Source organism: Passer montanus, unplaced genomic scaffold (assembly GCF_014805655.1).
Source record: "Passer montanus isolate IOZ18808 unplaced genomic scaffold, ASM1480565v1 scaffold21, whole genome shotgun sequence".
Classification (NCBI taxonomy): domain Eukaryota; kingdom Metazoa; phylum Chordata; class Aves; order Passeriformes; family Passeridae; genus Passer; species Passer montanus.
In genome coordinates, this window is record NW_024366703.1 from 4,469,590 (window position 1) to 4,490,607 (window position 21,018).

The 21,018-nt window shown below is 38.4% G+C and overlaps 1 protein-coding gene across 7 annotated transcripts in view; it reads right to left on the minus strand.

Annotated features, from left to right (window-relative positions):
• The window catches only part of BLNK (B cell linker), a 90,523-nt gene that overhangs the window by 20,509 nt on the left and 48,996 nt on the right, over nt 1-21,018 (minus strand). For 5 of the 7 annotated variants that reach the window (XM_039708809.1, XM_039708811.1, XM_039708812.1 and 2 more), the window contains 6 exons: nt 10,571-10,636; nt 5,532-5,588; nt 3,458-3,507; nt 2,510-2,550; nt 1,528-1,684; nt 236-405 (listed from right to left, as the gene is read on the minus strand). In XM_039708809.1, the coding sequence (XP_039564743.1) occupies nt 236-405; nt 1,528-1,684; nt 2,510-2,550; nt 3,458-3,507; nt 5,532-5,588; nt 10,571-10,636 (541 nt within the window). The remainder of the gene's footprint in view (nt 1-235; nt 406-1,527; nt 1,685-2,509; nt 2,551-3,457; nt 3,508-5,531; nt 5,589-10,570; nt 10,637-21,018) is intronic. The other 2 variants (XM_039708814.1, XM_039708810.1) reach the window with 1 other exon arrangement.

Genomic DNA, 21,018 nt, shown 5'->3' on the forward strand with positions numbered 1-21,018 from the left:
CCTTTGAGGTTTCTCTCTCCCCACTGCCTGCAGCTTGTTACAGAGGATCAGGAGCCATTCCATGGTCTGAAGAGCCTCCAAGCAGGTAGATAGCCCTTAGGAGTCAGTGTGGTACTTGCAGGTCATTATTAGTGATGTACAAAATGATTTCTACTACAAAGTCTAAGAAAGAGACCAGACCATGGCATTGCGATGACATTTACACAGTTATAACAAATATATCAGTAAACTTCACCTCATCATCACTGCACTCCTTAGGCTTAGGTGGCACTTTTGGTTTTGTAGCAGGAGATGGCAATGGCATGGATGGCACACATGGTTTCTTTGGTCTGGACATGGCTGGACTGGGTGTACTTGGGAGAGGCTTGTTGATGGGAGGAAGCGTCTGGTGACTGGTGCGATTGTCTTTGAATTTGGTAGAAAACAACAATTTTAGTAAAAATTATACATTAGTCTCTGCACTTTCTCCTATTGCTTGTACAAAATCTTTGCTGTGGCTGCAGCACAGGTCAAATGGAAGACCTGAGCACAGCTGGACGTGATGTTGAGATTTGTGTGTAAACAGGTCCTGTTTCCTTGCTCAGGGCAGCAGCCCAGGCCTCTGTATCAGGTGCAGTGGTGCCTAGACACTGGCTGCTGTAGGAACAGCTCTTCAGCTCCCTGGGGAAAAGGTGCTGGCTGGGGGGTGTAGTGCACATGAGACATGAGAAAAACAACACTGGGTGGGACTGGAACATGAATTATGCCAGGTTCTCTGGGGTGTCAAGTCCTTCCCTTTTCAAAGAACATACAGGTGAAGGGCTGATAAACTTCTGTGAGTACATATGTGGTATTTTAACACTTTGATGAATATTCTACAGCCAGTAACAGTGTGGTATCATACAAAAACGAAAGCAGGCATCACGTCAATGTTTCTTTTCTCCATGTCTCAAATCTTCATCTAACTGAAGCTAACTTTCATTCACTTCAATGCAACCTATCCATGGTTGAAAAGAATCAAATTAGAAAGAAAAAAATCCCTTTACACTGGACTGATGTAAATAAAATCTTGATCCTGTCCTGTTTTTCAGGATATTTATCATCCTCAGTACCAATCTTGAAGGAGTGAATATTTGGGGCTACTGTTTACTGCTTTGGGAATAATGACTGGAGAAATAGAAGTTTAAGAAGGGACCTGTCTAGTCTCATGTGCCTTCAATAGTAATTGCTGCATCAATATATGGGGATTAATTTGGAGCCCCAAGTTAATAGTATCTCCCATACCTCTGCTTGAATTCTGTCATTAGCAGATGTCTATCACAGTCTCCAGGACACAATATATTAAAATTATAAACGTCACTACTGGCAATACTAACCTGTTTCATACTGTAATGAAAAAAAAAATCATACCCCTGAATGCTTAAGATCTGAGTATGAATATTAGAAACAAACTCTTGAGGAAAGGACAGATTAGTGCATTTGGGGCCTCTTCTGGTACTGATCAAAAAGCAATTATCAAGGTGATGTAGTTAACTATTCCATAACTACCTGCATATTCACCCCTAGAAATAGGGAATGCAGAGGGAATCTTCTTTTTTTCCTTCTCACTTGGAGGTGGCTCATAGCTGTCATCAGGATTCTCTTCGCTGGGGACCACATACATCTCAGAGTCAGAGTGGTCATCTGGATTTTCATAATCACTGTCCTAGAAAGACACAACTCCCCATTTCTCATCTCATAGCATTCTATAATAGAAAATTACAAAAATGTACCCTTGAACAGACACATCATATTCCTTTTTAGTGCTTCCTCTTGCAAAGAGGCATCCCTGCCTCCTCCCAGGAGCTCCCTGTCTTCTTGTCTCCAAAGAGTCCTTCCACCTCAAGAGCTCAGTCTTCAAATTATGGACCAATAACTTGTTTCCTTTCCCAGGACAGTTCCTTTCTAGATCCAGCCAGATGGATCTTGGTGTGTGTTGTCACTTCCTCTCCCTTTCCAGTTAAAAGGGTACTCAAGATCTGACTCCAGAAGGAAACTGGTCACTTCAGGCTGACAATTGCACCATTACTTTACACGGCTGACTGCCATGAATTGCTTCATTCTAATGTTTTCAAAAATCTTAGCAGAAGTTTTCATTTTTAGTAAGCGGCTTTCTTCTCCTCATCCCTCCCACCCTTCCTGCCCCAAATAAAACCTTCTTCTGATTTCTGAAATTATTGTTCAGTTTAGGAAGTCCCTCAAATTGATGCCATGTGCTTACTTATCCAAAAACCTTAGGGCTCATGGCTACCACTGACTGTGCTTCTGAAAGTACTTCTAAGTTGAATGTAAAAAAAATTGAGGCAGCTAAAAATCAGTGGCTACTTGTGAATTAAACTGATGTAAAAAATAACATAATATTCCAACATTCTGTTTGGCTCAGTATGTAGTTCAACCAGAAGTAGATTATTTTAAAAGAAACTTTTATTATTATTTCTTGTGCTAACTTGTTGCCACAGTAACCTCCTACTAGCCCAAAATATGTACTTACAAAATCATCTGACCATTGTTCCTCTTCATTGTCTGCGTGTTCTAAACCAAACATTAGAGTTATTTAAGGAGATGTAATAATGAATACAAATGTTTGTCTTAGATTGGTTTTTCAATCTATAGTTATCATATTCAGTTAAAAAAGAGTGAGCAAAATTTCCAAACAGTTCTGAGCAACACATCTATTTGGACAGAATAGTAAATTTTTGCTTATTTTTGACAAATTATTTCAGAACTGTTGGAAAAGCATTAGAAAATGACAAACTGCATATGGTCTGAACAGCAGAACATGCACATTACCCACAATGTCCTGCTAATGCATCGCATTTTTAAGTAGGGGTGACAATTTCTAGATAATGGAACTCTTGCTGTCCTCTGGGCCCTGGTTAAAGCTGGTTAAGTGTTTATATTAAACAGGGAACAGTTACCTGATAAGTTCCAAACTCTGTCCTGCTTTCTTCTAGTCTTATCTTAACAAGATGGCTGTTAACTTGTAAAAACAGCCATGAACTAGTTTTTGTGCTGTATGATAAGCAAGTAAAGGTCTACCTTCAAGATAATTCATGACGTCATCATTACATGAATAGTATTAAGATTTTACATCTGTAATGATGCATTTGTTCAATTTCCTCTGTATTTACTTTCACAGTTTCTGTAAGGAGGGGCTGCATGCAAATTTTCCTCCATTTTTACAGCAGCCTAGATACAGAACTCTGATTAAGACTGATTTTGAAAGAGTGGTTACTTGCTACTCTTCTGGCACAATTAATCATTTTTTTCTTGCCTTTCATTTCAGAGGTGTGAACTACCTTCAGAGTTGTTGATAACGGTACCTTGTTCTCTCATTAGAAACAAATTACGAGGCACTATATAGCTGAAATACTGTTAGGCATATAGATAGCAAATTAACACAGACATGCAGTTTAAATTTACATTAATACAGCCTTACCTGAAGCATAATCCCTTTGTGGCAGACTTGGCGGTGGCTTTTTTTTAAGGCTGTAAATTATAATTATTACATTTATGATCTCATAAGTAACATTCGCTAGAAAGGAGTATTAGCCAGACATAAAAAAGCTGATAACTAAAGCTACCTGCAGCTAAAGAAATACAGATTACCATCACAGATGCTTAGCAAATAGCTGTAGAAGAATGCTTTCAAAGGCTAGAAACTGATAAAATAATAAAATAGAATCTGAGAATTTGATATATTTTTTTCACTAAGAACATCTGTTGAAAGGACAGCTTCCTCGCTCACCCCACGTCTTCTTCATTTCCAGAAAGAGACAAGATAGGGGGCAGAAATAAATCATGATCTATCAGAAGATGAAAATCTGTTCAGGTTCACAGAGGCTTTATTAAGACTATGGCATAAGAAAGTGGTGTAGCACTCTCTATTTTTAGAATGAAATAATTTTGCATGCACTTTATTTTATGGTTAATATTTAAATGCATACCAGGTCTCTCAATGAAAGATTCTACTTTTTATTATTTTATGATGTTATGTCCCTTTCTTGGTAAAAACTGTTACAATGGCATCACATACCAAGTGAATCAAAAGATGATGAACTGGATTTGTAGAAATACTGAAAGGATCTTTTTGGCTATACAGGTAGGTTCATAAGTATGTGCACATATATATGTCTAGCAAGCAGAAGTACACATACATGTAAACACACACACACACATATATATGTGTGTGTATTCATGTATACTTCTCCTTACTAACTTGCAGCTGTCCAAAGAATACATTGAATTACAGTCAGTTTAATTATTTCACTACCCTGTAATGAAAGAGAAGAACTAGGGTTTAAAGTCAAGATGAACAATTCATGTGTGGCATCACAGGCCAGACTGATGCCTCTGCAGAGGGAAAAAAACAACAACCCTTTGTTTTTAGTAGCCAAATAAAACATTAAGATAATTAATGACATTAAAATTATTCTTTGAAGTAACTTTTGAACATTGTCTGACAGCTTCTTTGTAGCACTGATGAGATCTCACCATGGACCTGAAGCTTTGGCTACTAAACTGATGACTTCACTCATTCCTCAGTCAGGTCCTAACAAATTCATTTGCAAAAATAAGCAAATAATTTAAAAAACCCCACATCCCCAAAGAATTTAATTTAAATTTTTTTAAATATATTTTTTTATCTCTGAGCACTAGTGTTTGCAAATGTTGCTTTACCACAAGAATTTGACACTCAATATTTAGGTCCTATTTAGGCTTGCTGCCTAGGTATCATTGTTCAGGTACCACTTTTACTCAGGGTGGTGGCAGGCTGGCACTACCACATCACCTTACAAATTTTCCTCTCTGTTTTGAGAAATACTTTGGCTACTTCTGGGTTGAATTAATGGAATTCTGTTGCTCAGACAGTCACCAAAAACACCCCATGCATGAATCAATGAATAAATGGTGCGGGCATTGCTAAAACTAAAAAAAAACAACTCCCCAAACCAAACAAAAACCAAACCAGAAGATTATTTTTGCAATGTTAGCCTGCTTTGTTCATGGCTAACAACACTAATGATGGATAGCTGTCTCCTAGTTTTAACTTCCTGAAGCATAATATAACTTAGTGTACAAACAGTAAATTAAAAAGCATTCTCAACAGCTCTGCTCTGGTCTTCTGTCCAGGTTAGCACAGCCATGTTAGAAAGAAAATCCCAGGGCCACTGCCAGGGCTCATCTCAAGTCTTAGGAAGGGCAGACCAAGATCTCTTGATGTATTTTACAATACATCTGCCATGAGTTGTTTGGAGACTTGGGAAATAGTGGAACTGAGGCAACAGTGAGAGGCTGTCTGGGTCATGGTATGAAGTACATGGCTTAAGCAATATCACACATTTCTAAGCTGCTAAACAGAAATCTTCCACACTTGGTACCAGGCCCTGGAAATCCTGGCAGTGGCCCTGGCAGAAAATGTAAATACGTTATAACGAAAGCACACGAGGTAAGAACAGAGGTCTGTGTCTAAGCAGCCTATCATGCCATGGTGCAGCTAGGGAATAGCATACCGATCCCAAGTATCTTTCCCAGTTTTGCAAATTAAGGCCACTTGTTCATTTTGGAACCTGAATATCAATAGAAGAAAAGAAATAATGTTTCTGTCACAGAGCTGAAACAGTTCACGGCCACATCTACATTTGCTAGAATCTTTTCAAATATGTTATTTATTCTGAAATTCAAATCCACTTAAAAAGAAGTTTTCACAATGCTGGTATAATTTTCTGAGTGCCAGAACTGGAATCTAGGCTCTTTTGAAGTCAGCTGGAGCTCCACTTTACAGGAGCCAGAGCTCTACCCAATGTGCAAACCACACCACAAGCTCAAAAGACACAACCCTACACCAAGGTGTGGTTCCCCAGCTACTGCAGACTCTGACCTCATTGTCCACACAGATCCTTGCAGAATGGCAATTGACTCTGCCCTGCTCCCTGAAGTTAATGAGAAGGGACTGGAAGAATCAAAAGCCATCCAACTGACCATGCATATTTAAATGTATTTAACTCCAGTACATATATTGGAGCTTCAACAAATAACCAGGTAGCACTTGAGACATTTCATATAATGGGTTATAGATGCTTCTCACATAAGAATAGAATACAGGGTACAGAATTCAGAACAACTTTTAAGAGAATAAATTACTGCATTTTAAAGCAATGTATTACAAAATTTCCCCCTATAATATGCTGAGCTTGACCCAACAAAACACTTAGGCATGTACTTAACTTTTCTGACATATATGGTCCTGTAGGAGCTGCAAATATTAATTACTTGGAATTTGTAGCACATTTTTGTTTTCCTGCATTAAGTGAATAATTTTAAAATAAACTGCAGCAGAGGTCTGGGTGTTTTGCTCTAGCAACACTTGTTTTTACAAGCTACACCCAGAAAAACAACCAAACATACATATTAGTAGACCTGTACACATAGCACTTAAATTTTCCCACAGGTGCATTTCCCTACTAGTGTTTCTACTCAGTCCCCCAGCATTTAAGACATGCCTGAAAACTCCTTGTTTTCAAAAGTCCTGATGCAAAAAATAAAACTTTTCCTGAACTGTGTATTCCTAGTGGAAGAATTTGCCATACATTTGGAATTATGCAGCAATTGTACAAGATAAAATTAAACTGAAATGGATTTAAAAAAAAAATTATTATGACTTTTCCACACATGTTCTTACAATGTGCTATGGCAGTTATAGTAATAAAAATCCTGACACTCAAAACATTCTATTCAGCTACACAGTAATTTTCATGTTTCTTCAGCATAACAGTTAAAATTAGGCATTATACTTTTTCCTGTTTTATTTTTCTAATTGTGGTACAGCTTGATTTTAGTACATTCTCTCACTGTTTGTTTCATAAAATATTGCTTTTCTCTCTGCCAAGGGTTTGATCGTGAATGCCTTTTACTTGTAGCTATGCAGGTTGAAGAGATATTTAGTGACACAACTATTTTTCTGCCTGAAGTTACTGCCTAAATTATAAATGATATAGAAAAATTGACCACACAAATCTGAAGCAAAGACTTACCCAACTAAAAAGATGGGTAAAGCATCTTTGTTGCATTTTCCAGGTCACATGGCAAATGTTCAAGAAATGGAAACATTTGGATAGTTCGCAGTCAGAAACATGAAAAAAAGTGCATGATTTCTGATGGCTTTGTGGAGGATGTGATACTATAACAAGGAGAATAAACTGAACTTCTTGTTTCTTATCCAACACAGTAGGTCAACACATACAAAACTTCAGGTGAAGTCCTGACTTTGTTGTATATGCAGTGTGACTTTCAACGCCCAACTTCAGTGGAGCCAGGATTCCACTGAACAAAGCCTAAAGGTTTAAAGCTTATGATGTACAGATGAGTGCTCTGTCTTTACAGCGTGTTCCAAGCACAGGCAACCATCCTACATCCTGAAACCTCTGATTGCTCTGCTTCCCTGCTCTGTATTACCAAGGATGCGAGTATGAAAAAAATGCCCCCAGCTCTCGTTGTTTATCCAACGCTGGCTACACTCATTGCTGCTACACCTGAGTACATAATCCTCCTTGACACTGTGATCTGCACAGCAGCTGGGACTCAGCGCTGTAAACAGCTTTGCATGTGATTAAGGGCAAGCAGGTGACAGCTCCCCTGCAGTGGCCCATATTTTTAGTGCCAGAAAACGTTGAGTCAGAATGGGGAACAAACAGGAACTTTTAAGCAATGAAAAAACAGCCTTTCTATTTCTTTCCTGTTACCAGGACTGCTCAGCCTGCTTTCCACAGACCTTTAAGACACACATGGATAGCAGATGAATTCCTCCCCACCTGCACCCCACAGATGAACTAGCCTGGAGAGCAAATGTTTTGAGATGCAAGACCTTTTACACTTCTGCATAATCAGGAGCCAATCCAGATTTTAGAAGTGTTTTAACAAATACTGCTAATAAGTCATTAGTTAGTCACTGCATTTCACGAATATTTGATAATTCTTTAAATTTGTATAGCAGAGGCTTACATCATACATCTGGGTGATAACTTTAGGCATCAGATATGCAAGTACACTATTTGAATTCTCTAAAATTATTTCTACTTATAACAGGCTTGATTTTGATTTTCTTTCCCAGCATATGGATGAATCTATGCTACACGAAGCCCATTTAAAATAAAAAATTTCCTGCTTCAGTCATGTTTAGAACCTTGACGTTTAACTGAAATGGAAGTAGTGATCATCTGGATAACCATGTTTTGTTTGTTTTTACAATCAAACAAAAAGCCCCCAAAGACTGCATAGTAAGAAACACATCCAGCTCTAATTCTGTAAAGCTTAGCACCTCTTGTACATATCCTTATCAGTGCTGTCAATTCATGCTTTTATTCTAAGTCTCATTATGTGCTGGGTTCAAGACTTGAACTCTGAAGTCATGTGCAAATATTAGAAATTCTTCAATTTTTACAAACGAAATTTCTGATCTTCATAACTGCAAAAAAAGATTATTATGACTCAAATGAATCACAATAACATCAGAAAGATAATTATGCTTTTATACCTCATGTTCTTTGTGTTCTTATAACTGGGAGAGTTGACATGTGAGCTTTGTGCTGCAGTCATACTTTGAGTTTTTATGAGTCTACTCTTATATATATATATATATATATATATATATTTATCTTGCGTGAATCAAAGAATTACAGGCAGCAATCTTTGACACTTAATGATGACCTTCCCAGCTTCTGTGGTTCAGGTTAGTTCTCCCTTTTCTGTTCTTCCCCTCTTACTCTTCAGGAAAGACACAATCAGAGCAACTGATTAACAACAGAATTCACGTTCAGGCTACTATAGGAGACACTTTGTAGCCTCAAATGATAAACCTTAGATGCTTCTGCTGTTTCTCTCATCTTTCCTCTCTGAGGCTTTTGAACAGAGTCCACTGGAACATTATTAATTTCAGTTAAACAACTACTGTGAAGTAGCAAGCCACCCTTTATTAAAAAGCAGCAACTGTAAGAAACCCTCTTTAACCCCTTTCACTCCAAACCCCACCAAAAGCCTTGGACAGCCTAGCAGCTCTTCCCTGTCAGCAGGTCCCAGGTGAAAATGAGTTTTTTGTAGTTGGGTGGTGAACACAGTGGTCAATGTGTTAAAAACAAAAACACACTTAAAATGCCAAGTAGTTGAAAGAGGGCCATTTAATGGGAAAATCTCCTTTTGTGCTTGCATGGAAATAAGTAAGTATAGCAAGTGACTGTGATTAACTGTGAACTGCAGCAATCTTAGAGTGAAAGAGGATGAGTAAAGGAAAAAAAATTATCTCAAAAATCCATCTGATAGATCAGGTGTTTTACCACCAGAGCCTGCTCAAGGTCTGTGGGCAGAAAACACAGCTGTGGAAATGAGAGCACAAAGGAGGGCTGGGAGGCCAAGATTACCCCTCCTGCTTGGAGAACAGGAGAGCTGGGCAGTCCTGCTGCTCCCGGGAGTGTATTCCCCTCCTCTGGCAGCTCCAGCAGCTGCCCACCAACACCAGCCCTGCTGGGGCTGGAGCTGAGCCAGCCTGGCTCTCCAGAGCTCCTGCACAGCCAGAGCAGGCAGGGCCCTACTGCTGCTGCCAGCAGCTGACTGATGGCTTCGGACACACCGGGAATTGGCTGTTTCCCTTGGATGGAGCCATCATGGTCCCTCTTTAAAAACAAATTAAAACAATGCTTCCACGTGTCTTTTATGTACTAGAGCTGTATTTCTAGAATTTAACATGGTTGTCCTGGAAACACTGCAGACAGGCATTGTAATTAACTTCTAAAAGTATTTAATACTTTTGTTGCCAATGACCCATGCAAAGAAAGACATCTGAATGAGAAAATCGCATCCAAATGGAATTTCAATGCAAATGAGCTGTTGCATTAAGAAAAGTGTGCTAAATAGCTAATTGCTTTAAATAGATGTTTGTCTGGAAACACTGAATAGTGTATTCATTTGACAAGGATGCAAAATTACTGGAATTTCTTTCTGTGTATAAATACATATGAATATTTTATAATACTTTCATGCACGTGACACAATCTGCATGTTGTTCAATATATCTTACTAGAATAAGGGTGTTAGGTAATGCTGGATTTTGTTTTATAAGACTGAAACACAGGAGGACTTTGCATTTTTATGGGAATTTTAAGTATGATGCCTGACCAGTTGGTTCAAGGTGGAGCTCAAATTCAACTTAATTGCAACAGGAAGCCTAAACAGTTGCCTAAGGAGAAAGGCACACGTGCAAACAACAAGCAATGACCATTCCCAGCAAACATTCCAAAAAAGGCTCTTCACTCAAATACGCTTTTTTTTCAAGGCTACAAACACAACCTATCATTGGACTCCAGTTCTGCAACTCCTTTATGATACTCTTAATACTGATGACAATTCTGCAGGTTGCAGTCTGAACTGAAGCTCCTTCCATGCACTGGAGTGCATCCCTCTGGAATGACATGGTCCCATCACTAAAGTACTACACACCACTCTGCTCACAATCCAAACTTCCCCACATTGATACAACTAGGGATTGACATTGCAAACTTACTTTTTGAACTTGTTTATTATCCCACTTTCATTTTTCTTGATGTCATGCACCATCTTTTGAAGCTTCCTGTAAGATATTAAACAAAGCCAGCATTAATTTACCAAGTGGTTGAACATTAATATAAATCAAGAAAAATATGCTCAATATATCTTTAATAAGTAGTTTAATTGCTAAATCATTTGTGCATGAAATTTTCCTTCCTTTTAAAGAGCTCTTTAGCATTATTTGTGTTATCCTTCCAAATACAATTAAATATGGTATAAACAATCAATTTAAGAGTACGTGCAACAGGAAAAAATAAATCCTTGCCTAAATTAATAGTTTAGAATATTTAAATGTTGACATTTTATCTAGAACTGACTTCAAAACTCAAGCAAGGCTATAATGATTATGCCCTCTGATTTCTGGCCATACATGGGACACTTACATATAATGACAATAATGGACAAATAATTTACAAGCACATCTTTAACTTCTGCTGAAAATTCAAACTGATAATTTATAGCAAAATGATACAGTGTTACCTGCTAATTTAGAGAAATTACTTATTTAGTAACAGGTGTTTCTCAAATGCTCCAAAATTTCCAATAACAATGTACTTAGTGTTACCTGCTAATTTAGAGAAATTAATTACTTATAGTTGTGAGAAACAGGTGTTTCTCAAATGCTCCAAAATTTCCAATAACAATGTACTACATCTATAAAGTAGCTTGGATTATTATCTAACTAACGAGATACATTAAATCTGAGGTGAAAAGCTCAGAAGAACTTCTGCTTTTCTGTTGTATTTGTTGGTTTTTTTTTCTTAACAGACTCAGCTTCTGGTTCTGCTTGAAACATCAGAAATAGCCATCATCTGCAGTTTGCTGTTTCTGTGCTGTGCCCCAGCTGGCACCTGGCAGTGTCTATAAATGAAAAGTAATGAGGAATGAAAAGAATGAGAGGAGATCTAAATGGTTTAGTTCTAGTATGGGGAGAATGGTTGTAAGTGTTTGTGTTTCTTTCAAAAAGGCTTGCCAGACTTCAGTTAGGGATGGATGTCAGCATCAGTTATATTCTTTTGTTGTTTGTCAGAGATAGAACTCACCAACAAAAATCTAATTGTAGCTTTCTAGCTGAATATTGCTTATTGCTCATCACTGACACTAATATCTTTACATTAGCAAAATTATTACTTTATTTTATAAAAGGTGGGCTTTTTCACATTACTGGTTTTATTCTATATTGTCATTTGTTTGCTAAAAAAATCTTCACACATGCATGCAAATAAGATTAAACACAAAATTGATAAGTACAAGTACATGAATTAGTTTGCTTTTCATTTTCACATTTAGGTGAATTGATTAGAGCATCATGGATGTTCCATGAGTCTTGAATAAGGCTATAGTTTAAAAGATAATTTTATTACATATTTCTATTAAAAAAGGTGCATTTAAATTAGTAAATCACATGGACGGGTGCTATTATGATATTTTTTTCCAAGCAGATGGACTGACATGAAAACATTCCCATTTTTTGCAGAGTCAAATTTATTAAAAACCTGTGTCTCTTATTCTATATTTTTTGTACAGAGGCATTTAGATTTCTAATTGCAGCTTTGATAAATTAGAGAGTACCTAATATGCACTAATGTGAATTTTTTCAGCTTTTCAAGTTACATAGCTGTTGTAGGAGTTGTTAAAATCCTTGTTTGTTGCCCCATGACAATTTATCTTGTCTGAAGCCTGTGAGACTAAGCAGATAACCAATGCTCTAAGTGGGGAGTGTAGGAAGCCATCAAGCACAGCTGATCTCCTGTTCAAGTGGAATCCCCTTCGACCCACAGAGTTGAATGAGCTGCAAAAACCACTCTGTCCAGTTAGCTGGAAGCTGAAATTTCTAGAAGTGCCAGGCCATATAAAAGGCAACAACTGAAAAGAGCTGTCTGATTTATGATCTTAGAGAGACAGAAGAAAAGATGAGAGGCAGATAGAAAAGTCTGTGGCAATCTCCGAGGGTTCTCCAAATTTTCAAGCACTCAATCCCAGGCCCAAAGGCCATTCCAGAGCGATGAGGAAAGTGAAGCACAGAAGGGCATTTATATACCTAAAGTTTTGACTGAATCTACATATCTGACTAGTACTAAAATACTTGAGATTGTACTTCAAGGGGTTTGTTGAGAGAGGAGCTCACCAGAGCAGCAGCCCCGAGAGCATCCAGGAAATGGAGGCTCCCATGGCCCAGTGCAGGCAGCCCTTGTGTCAGGTACAGAACTACAACCTCCTCCTTCACAAACCTCTGAGTCAGGACCTCATCTCCAACTACTGTTTATTCTCTAGTGCTCTCTTGGGATGAGCAGAAACACTCAAGGACCTCCATCAGCTAGTACTGTAAATAAAAACAATGAGTAATGCTCGTCTTACTTTGCATTGCATATAATTAAAGATAATCAAGAGGTAAAACTTAAAGTTGCTTCTTTAACTACAAGCTCCAACTCTTCATTAAACCTGCTTGGGATCTTTTTATGCAAAATCAGGTTTGCAGTCTGTGTTGCTGCTAATCTTTGAAAACACATTTTGGCAATAGATATTTTGAGATCCATTTTAATTGTACCTTGCACAGACTGGATGGGACCCTTTGATTAGGATCTCGTAGCACACAGTAGATTTTCAAAGTTCTGCAGATTGTAAGTTTGGAAGTCCTGGATGTAGGTCCTTCTAAAAAGTTTTAGGTTTCTTACAAGTACATTAGAAATTTACATGTTGGAAGGAATAAAAAAAAAAAAAAAATAAAGACAGAAACCTAAACCAAAACACTTTAGCCCTGTGTTGCTATTTTTGCAGCTAAAAACTCCAGTAATTCAGAATTATCAGATCAAATGACAAAGGGGTCAGTAGCTGTGATAAGTACTTGAAGGAAGGTGGAAAGTTTTCCCATTGTATGTATCATACATCTTGAAAGAAGGATTTGTTGTGTGACAAAACACCTTGATGCACTCAAGGACTGGCAGAGCTGCCTCAAGATAAAACAAATGAAACAAACCCACCCTCTCTTTGATCCGGTCACAGCTCAGCTTATGAGGAATATGTGATGATGAAGTGAGGATGATGGGTGGACCTGGCCTGTGACACATTCCCACCTTCAAACATCACCTGGAAGCCCTTGGCTCTTTTGTATGCACACTATCCTACAAAAGCTTTCCAAAGGTAAAATAGGTTTTAAAGAGAAAAGTGAAGAATAAAGTGTGTAACAAGTTTTCAGCTCAGATGTGAGATGAGGTACAGAGTCCCTAGACTTGAGAAAGAGAAGTCTGTCTTACTTTCAGACAGATTTGTGTAATAGGGAATTCTTCATCATTTAGACTACTTTTTGAGAAATTGTATTTATGGGTATTATAAATCTGTTATTGCTTTTACAAGCAATATTGATTCATTCAGGGGCCTGTATTTTCCTTCTCCTCCTCCTCACATCAGTTAGGTCTTGAACTGATGAAGCTGAATTGGTTTTAAAACAGTAAAAATAATTTAACAAATAAACATACTGTAAATAACACAATTTGCATGACAATTGCATGTTCTTATACATTTTTGGGTATATCTGTTTCTCACTGACAGGACAGCCTGTAGTTCTGTGCCTAGAAAGTCACATTTTCTGAAGATTACAACACCCATTCACTTTACATAAGACTGTGGGTAGGTGTAGCACTCACTTGTGGCTTAAGAAAGTAGGATCACATTAAAAAAAAAAGTTTTCAGAGTTTTTGTTTGTTTGGGTTCTTTTTCAAGAAAATTTAAATACTTGGCATTAGAAACCTAGAATGGGATTTAGTAAGTGCAAATTTTAGACTTAAAACAAAAAATCTCAAAAAATACCCACTTGCCTCAGCTATAAGGTTTTACAGGAAAGAACCACAAAACAGAAAGCAAGGAAGATTATAACGAAAATTGGAGAATAAAAGCTAAGGTGCAAACAAAAACTCAAAGAACAGAAAACTAAAAATTTTTACAGCTACTTCTGTTAATTAAAAAAACTCCCACATTAGAATATGAAACTAAAGAAAGAACAGCATGTCCAGACTCCTCCTTTATGGCTTCTCACAGCACAATTATTCCACCACCTTCTCCCCAGCTGATCTCAGCTTTGTGTTTCTGTTATCCTTCAGGTTTATAAATAGCTATGCAGATGACCAAATTAATAAAGTTATTGTTTCTGGAGAAAGAGAAGACTCCTACTTCCTTTTGGGGGGAGAATCTACTTACCTAGAAGGGGATTTGTAAAACTACTACTTGAGATTTTGAAAAGCACGTAGCTCTTATGTTGAAATATCTCCTCAATCTGAATTAACAAACTAGAAAAGGACCACATTTCCTATGCCATGCTTCTATGAAAGCCATGCTCCTGCCATGGTCTTTGTGGAAGAACATGGACTTTGGTGAACTGGTTGTCTTGCTAAGATGTATTTTCATATTACTGGTCACTTTTGTGCCTCAAAGACAATGCAATTAAATGTTATAAAACAACTCTACCCCCTTCAACTTCACTTCTAATTCCTCAGTAGAAAGCAAAAAGAAATACCAATTACAGAAAGGATCTAATTCCTCATTAGACCTCCTTCAGGTGCTTCAGATCCCCACATGCACACAACCTTATATCATATTCTACCTGGAACACCAAGAGTGGGAGTCCTTTGCAAGGAAATGCCAGGTGGAAACAGCCACCTGGGTCACAGCTGGTGTTTTCTATGGCTGTGATATGTGTAAAATACATAAAAATGTGTAAGAGAGATAGCAGAATCCTTGAGGTGCAATCAGATAAACTACTTCAGTAGCTACTGGTCCAAGGTAGGGCCTTACAGACCCTCATACACTCTGGGGTTTTATCCACCCCCAGCAATGGCTTTCCTGGAGGGAGAAAAGGAAGTTTGGAACTGGAGATGGTAACATGTGGCATCAAACCATCCATTCAAGGCACTGAGCCTTTGATCTTTATCTGTAAAGCTATCTCAAAGCTGACAAGAAAAGTTCAAAGGGGTTTGCTTATTGGGAGAAGTCAATTACAGCTACCTATCTGAGAGGAAGAAGAAACAAGGAATTGTTCTCACCCATGTTTGGGAGATGCACAAGAGGAAATGACAATAGTTTATCTTCATTTTCACAAGAGTGTTGATTTTTTAATGTCTCAGAAACATCCTGTTCTGCTCACTTTTGAATCATCCACTATTTTGCCTAAAGGCAAACCTTGCAGTTAGAGCAGGTGTGTGTTTACATGGTACACACAGAGGCACAGAAAGCTAAATATTGATTATATTTTTCATCTTCATTTGTCCTCTACGTAATCTTTACAAAAAAGCCGTCAGTTCTCCTTGTACTGGTAAGTACTAATATTACTGAGTTAATAAAATATGTAGCGTGCAAAGAGATAATACATTCTTGACAGAAATCATGCCTAACCTGAAGGTAAACAGTGTAAGTACTTTGGGGTGATTGGGAGTTCTGCATATTGAAAGAACCCATTCTAGGTTTCCAATGCTAAGCACCTGAATTGGCCTGTAAACAAACAAACAAACAAAAACTTCACGGTTTGGACACCTCTTCCCTCTTATGCAGATTGCTCTCTCCTTTATCCCAACCGAATAACAGTGACACCATAGGGACCACAGAAAAGAATGAGGTATTACAAGATATAAGTGACTATTACATGACACTTCTTGACATAAAAAAGGTAAGCTATATTTTCTGTTCTGTAACTGACCTGCTCTGTTTTGAGCCTTTTTTTTTTTTTTTTGGTTTGCTGATCATTTTTGGACCAGCTCTCTGGATGTAAGTTAATGCATTAAAAAACAAAACAAAAAAACCCCAATCCCCACACAGAAACCACATTCACAAGACTGCCTCTACTTTTCTGGAAGGTTTTCAAGCAACAGGAGGAAGTTCAACCCATTAGGCTACTCTAAAATACAGTTCCAATTAAAACTGAGTGAGTGCTGTACCTCCCTGACTCCCTGAAGGATTAGTACCCTACAGCCTGGTCATTAAAGGAGAATAAGGGCAGAAATTCACAAGACTTAAGTGGCTTTTATATTTCAAGAAGAAGAGGAAGCAGAAAGGCATTGTAGGGAAATGCATAAAGACAGAATCTGGTATGGACCCAGAATATTCCCACTGACAAACACTGCTGTACTTGGGCTGAAAGTGTTCTTGCTCAAGCTACAGAAGCATTATACCCATCATAGATGAGGGGTGGCACTGACAGGGACCCAATGGAGGCTGCTCATGGATCAGTTTTGTTTGTTTTGTTCTGAAGCCAATCAAATTTTGTTAAAACGCTGGAGAAATTCCCTGGCTGGTCCCTATGTCACTTTAATGGAGCCCACGTGGGCTGCCACTGAAAGGGGAAATTCCGCTCCTCTCTGCCCTCGGTGCTTCCCCAGCTATGATGAATCATGGGAATTCCAGCTGGGAAACTAACTTCTTTTTTCTTTTGCCAATTTAGATATCAGCAGGATCAGCCCCAGCTCTGTCACGTGGTCACTGGAACCCTAGTGCCAGTGAGAGGGCAGAGAGGGGCAGGGTGAGCAGGCCCTTGGGAGGCTGGAAGAAAGGGACCTGCTCTCATGGCAGCAGCTCAGCCTTATGCCAGATTCAACTGGCCATGTAGCTACAGCTTCAGTAGCACTTCGCTGCCTCTGTGCATCTTGCAGAGATGCCTACAGAATCCATATTTTAAGATAGGAAGGAAACATTAAGACACATGGTATAGCCTCTTCTATTAATAGCTTACTTCACCCAGTTTCCTCTTGAATTAAGCCTGAAAAACATACACTCATGTTTTTCATATTATTGCCTCATAATACCTATGAGCAGATTATGTACTCATTATAATTGACATTTTACATTTATATATAAAATACATTATTTCAATTATTTTTCAAGTATTTACTGTGTAGTAATTTATGTTGAGGTCATAAACTTGTAACATTGCACATCAGGCTTTGCTTATGTCAGGAAACTAGACTTGTTCAAAATGCATATACTAACCAATTAGGATAAAGATGCTAATAGAATTTTCAAGCTTCTGTTACTCTTCAGTAATTTATTACAGCTGGCCCAAACCAGACGTATTTACATTGCATCCTCTTACAGTTTACCAAAAATCTAAGATGATACCCTAGAGCCAAATGGGAAAGTACTGTCCCTTTTAGCCACTGTTTTCCATCAATTTTACAATTCTCTTGTCTGCTGAGCATATAAACTAATATGGTTTTCCAGTGGGGCTTTTTTGTAACGATTTATGATTGTCATATTTGCCTTCCAAAAGCAAAGCATCTATCACATTTTAACGTCCTGTGCAGTACGTAGATTTTGAGTGATTCTGTAAAACACAAAACTGTTTTGTTCTGCAATCAACGTATCACTGGGTACCTGCAATATCATATTATGATTCAATATGTACCACTCTACACAGCTGTGTGGGGTACATTTATAAACAACTGGTAAAAAAGAGTTTTGCCACATTTGCTGGAATGTTGTTTTTTTTTTCCCATGGGCATGAAAATGAATTTATTGGGTTATTTGCTTGGCTCTTAATAATTTATTATTTTACTAAAAAAAACCCAAAAAACCTCTATGTCATTAGATCAAATCTAAATTACTTGCTTCTGCTGAGTAACTGACAATTGGAGGCCAAGGATGGTGCCATTTGTCATTGCTATGGTTGACAAATGCTCCTACTCTGGACAGTTATTTTGGCAGAACTACAGTGTCACTACAAGGCCTTATTTTATTTGGAACAGCGTGCATGTGAAGCAGTGACAGAATAAACTGTGCCAATGATTTAATAATTTTGCCAGCACAAGTAGAATGCAGCTATAGGCACTACATAAGCACAGCTGATCTTGTGAAGAGATTACACCCTTACACTGCCGTCTACCTGCAAGATTAAAGCAGGGCATCTCTTGACAGTTTCAGTACTATACTGCATAGTTTATTCCACATTGCCATATTTTTGTTTTAAACACACACAGATCACAGTCACACTTAAACATACTTTTCTATAAACAGCATTATAGACAGGAAATTCTGTGTGAGAATAAATCCTATGTGGTGGTTTAGTTTGGGTTTTTTCGCCCCTTCAGTTTGTGGGTGGGTGCCTTTTTTTTTTTTGGTTTTGGTTTTTAATAAAAATTAGCGTGTTTCAGGTTTGGTTGTTTTGGTTGGTTCATTGCTTTTTTTAGACTGGGGATTAGTCCAGGTTGGATGACATAGCTGGATAGAAGAAAAGAAGCTTTAAAGGGATTGGTAGAATGAAATGGTTGTACAGGGAGAAGGGAATAAAGAAGGACAAATACAGATGGGATTCAGGCTATGCTGTGCTGAAGCAAGGTCGGAAGGAGAAGCAAGAGGATTTGACTGGAGAAGTCACACTGAGTGAAAGAATGGATTTTTGCAGTGGTATTTGGGGAAGTTTGCACTTCCTACCTCATTTCATTCCAAAGTCCAGAGATGAGAAAGAATTTATGAACTGTTTGAGCTGACATAAAACTAGAGGAAATAGAGATTATAAAACTTTATCTTTTAATCAAAATCCTATGCTTTGTATGGCAAACAGGACCTAACAATCCTACAGAAAGAAACTTCTGTTTGTGCTCATCAGCACGGCAAATGCAGCTGGTGACCTCCTTTCCCTGTGCCCGTGAAACTCAGCTTTGAAGACTACAAATCACTGAAGTGGTATTTTGTGTGACCTTATGTTCAGCCTACATGTTGCTGGGCTAAAGCAAGGGTGTGCCACAAAAGCTGCTCTCCCCACAGAGTGGTACTGTGTGTGCAGTGGGAAGTTGTCAGGAGACACTGGAAGCTGAGAAAGGAGGTGGCTGTGGGTGGCGATGGGTGCTGAACACCAGCAGACCTTCCCAGCTGTTATTTTGTTAGGGCAGATTAGACTTTTGCTAGAAAGAGGAGATCACCAGAGCAGAAGTGAGGCTGAGAGAATTGGGATTGTTCAACCTGGGGTGATCTTACTGCAGCCTTTCAGTAACTGCAGGGGCTCTATAAGAAAGCTGGAGAGGAGCCGATTCCAGGGGTAGGCAGTAACAGTACAAGGGGGAATGGCATCAAACAGAGCAGTTTGGATATTAGGAAGAAATTCTTTACTGTGAGGGTGGTGAGGCACTGGAACAGGTTGGCTTGAGAACTTGTGGCTGTCCCATCTCTGGAAGTGGTCAAGGCCAGGTTGGATGGGGCTTTGAGCAACCTGATCTAGTGGAAGGTTTCCCTGCCCATGGCAGGGATGGGAAGGGGATGGTGGTCCCTTTCAACCCAAACCACTGAATGATGCTATCATTTGCAAAGCCTTTCCTCTGGACTCTATGTAACTTACGAGAGGTTGAGAAGATGTTGAAGTTGGATATGGGCTTTGATGCCTAATTCTGTCATGAGGAACATTCCATAGGTTCCTTTGAAACTCCAGTTAATTTCTTGCTGGAGTTTATTTTTGTTCTTTTGACCTGTTCAAGTTCATTGAGGCAATAAACTAAGTTAAAATTTGCCTTGAAGAAACAGATTAAGTTTCTAAGACTGTTTGCTACCACTAAGAGGAATTAGTAGAATTACTATAATAAAATATTTTTTTACAGCACAAAACTCAATATTCAGATATTCCCCAATCATTTTCTCCAAAAGTAAATGCTCCCTATGGTAAAGCATCCTATACATAGGATGAAATTTGAGATAATAAATAAAATTTCAACCCCAAATGAATTTTTTTTTTCCACTATACACTTTCAAGAAGACACATTGCCAGAAGTTCCTCTGTTAAAGAAAAAAGCCTAGCAGTTACAGCCAAGCTACCAGTAGAAAATTAGTGAAGACTGTAAACACCTCCAGGTTTGATAGACAACAGACATTCAGGCCTTAAGGAAACCCCTCTTGATTTTCATAGAATTAGGATTTAAACCCTTCTGTTAAACCACGGGAACTAATACAAAATCCTGCAAAAATACCCAGTCACACTTGTTCAACCTGTGAAAAGTAAATTGCCAGTTCATTTCCACTTCCTTTTAAAGGGACATAATGCTTGGAGATAGGGATTTTAAACCTTTGTTTTTGCTGGGGGCAGAGACAGACTGCTGCAAATGAATGGAGTCATGTGAAATTAACATGAAACTGTGCTTTTGCAAAAGGCTGTTTGCAATCTGGAACTTGCTGGCTGCATGACCTTAGGCAAGTGAAAGCATGTGGCACACTTTGGTTTGTGCCATGGTTTGCCCATCACCACAGTGGTGACGATGCCTTCAAAAAGACTTTGTGCTACAACAGCAAAGCCAGCTGCGGGCAGAGGGTCACCATTAGGGTTTGTGGTCACAATTAAAAATTGCCGCAAGTCTGAAGAGATGCTGTGACACAGTCACATATAGTAGCTAGAAATTATTTAAATACCAGGAATCATAGACTTATAGTCTAGGGAAGTTA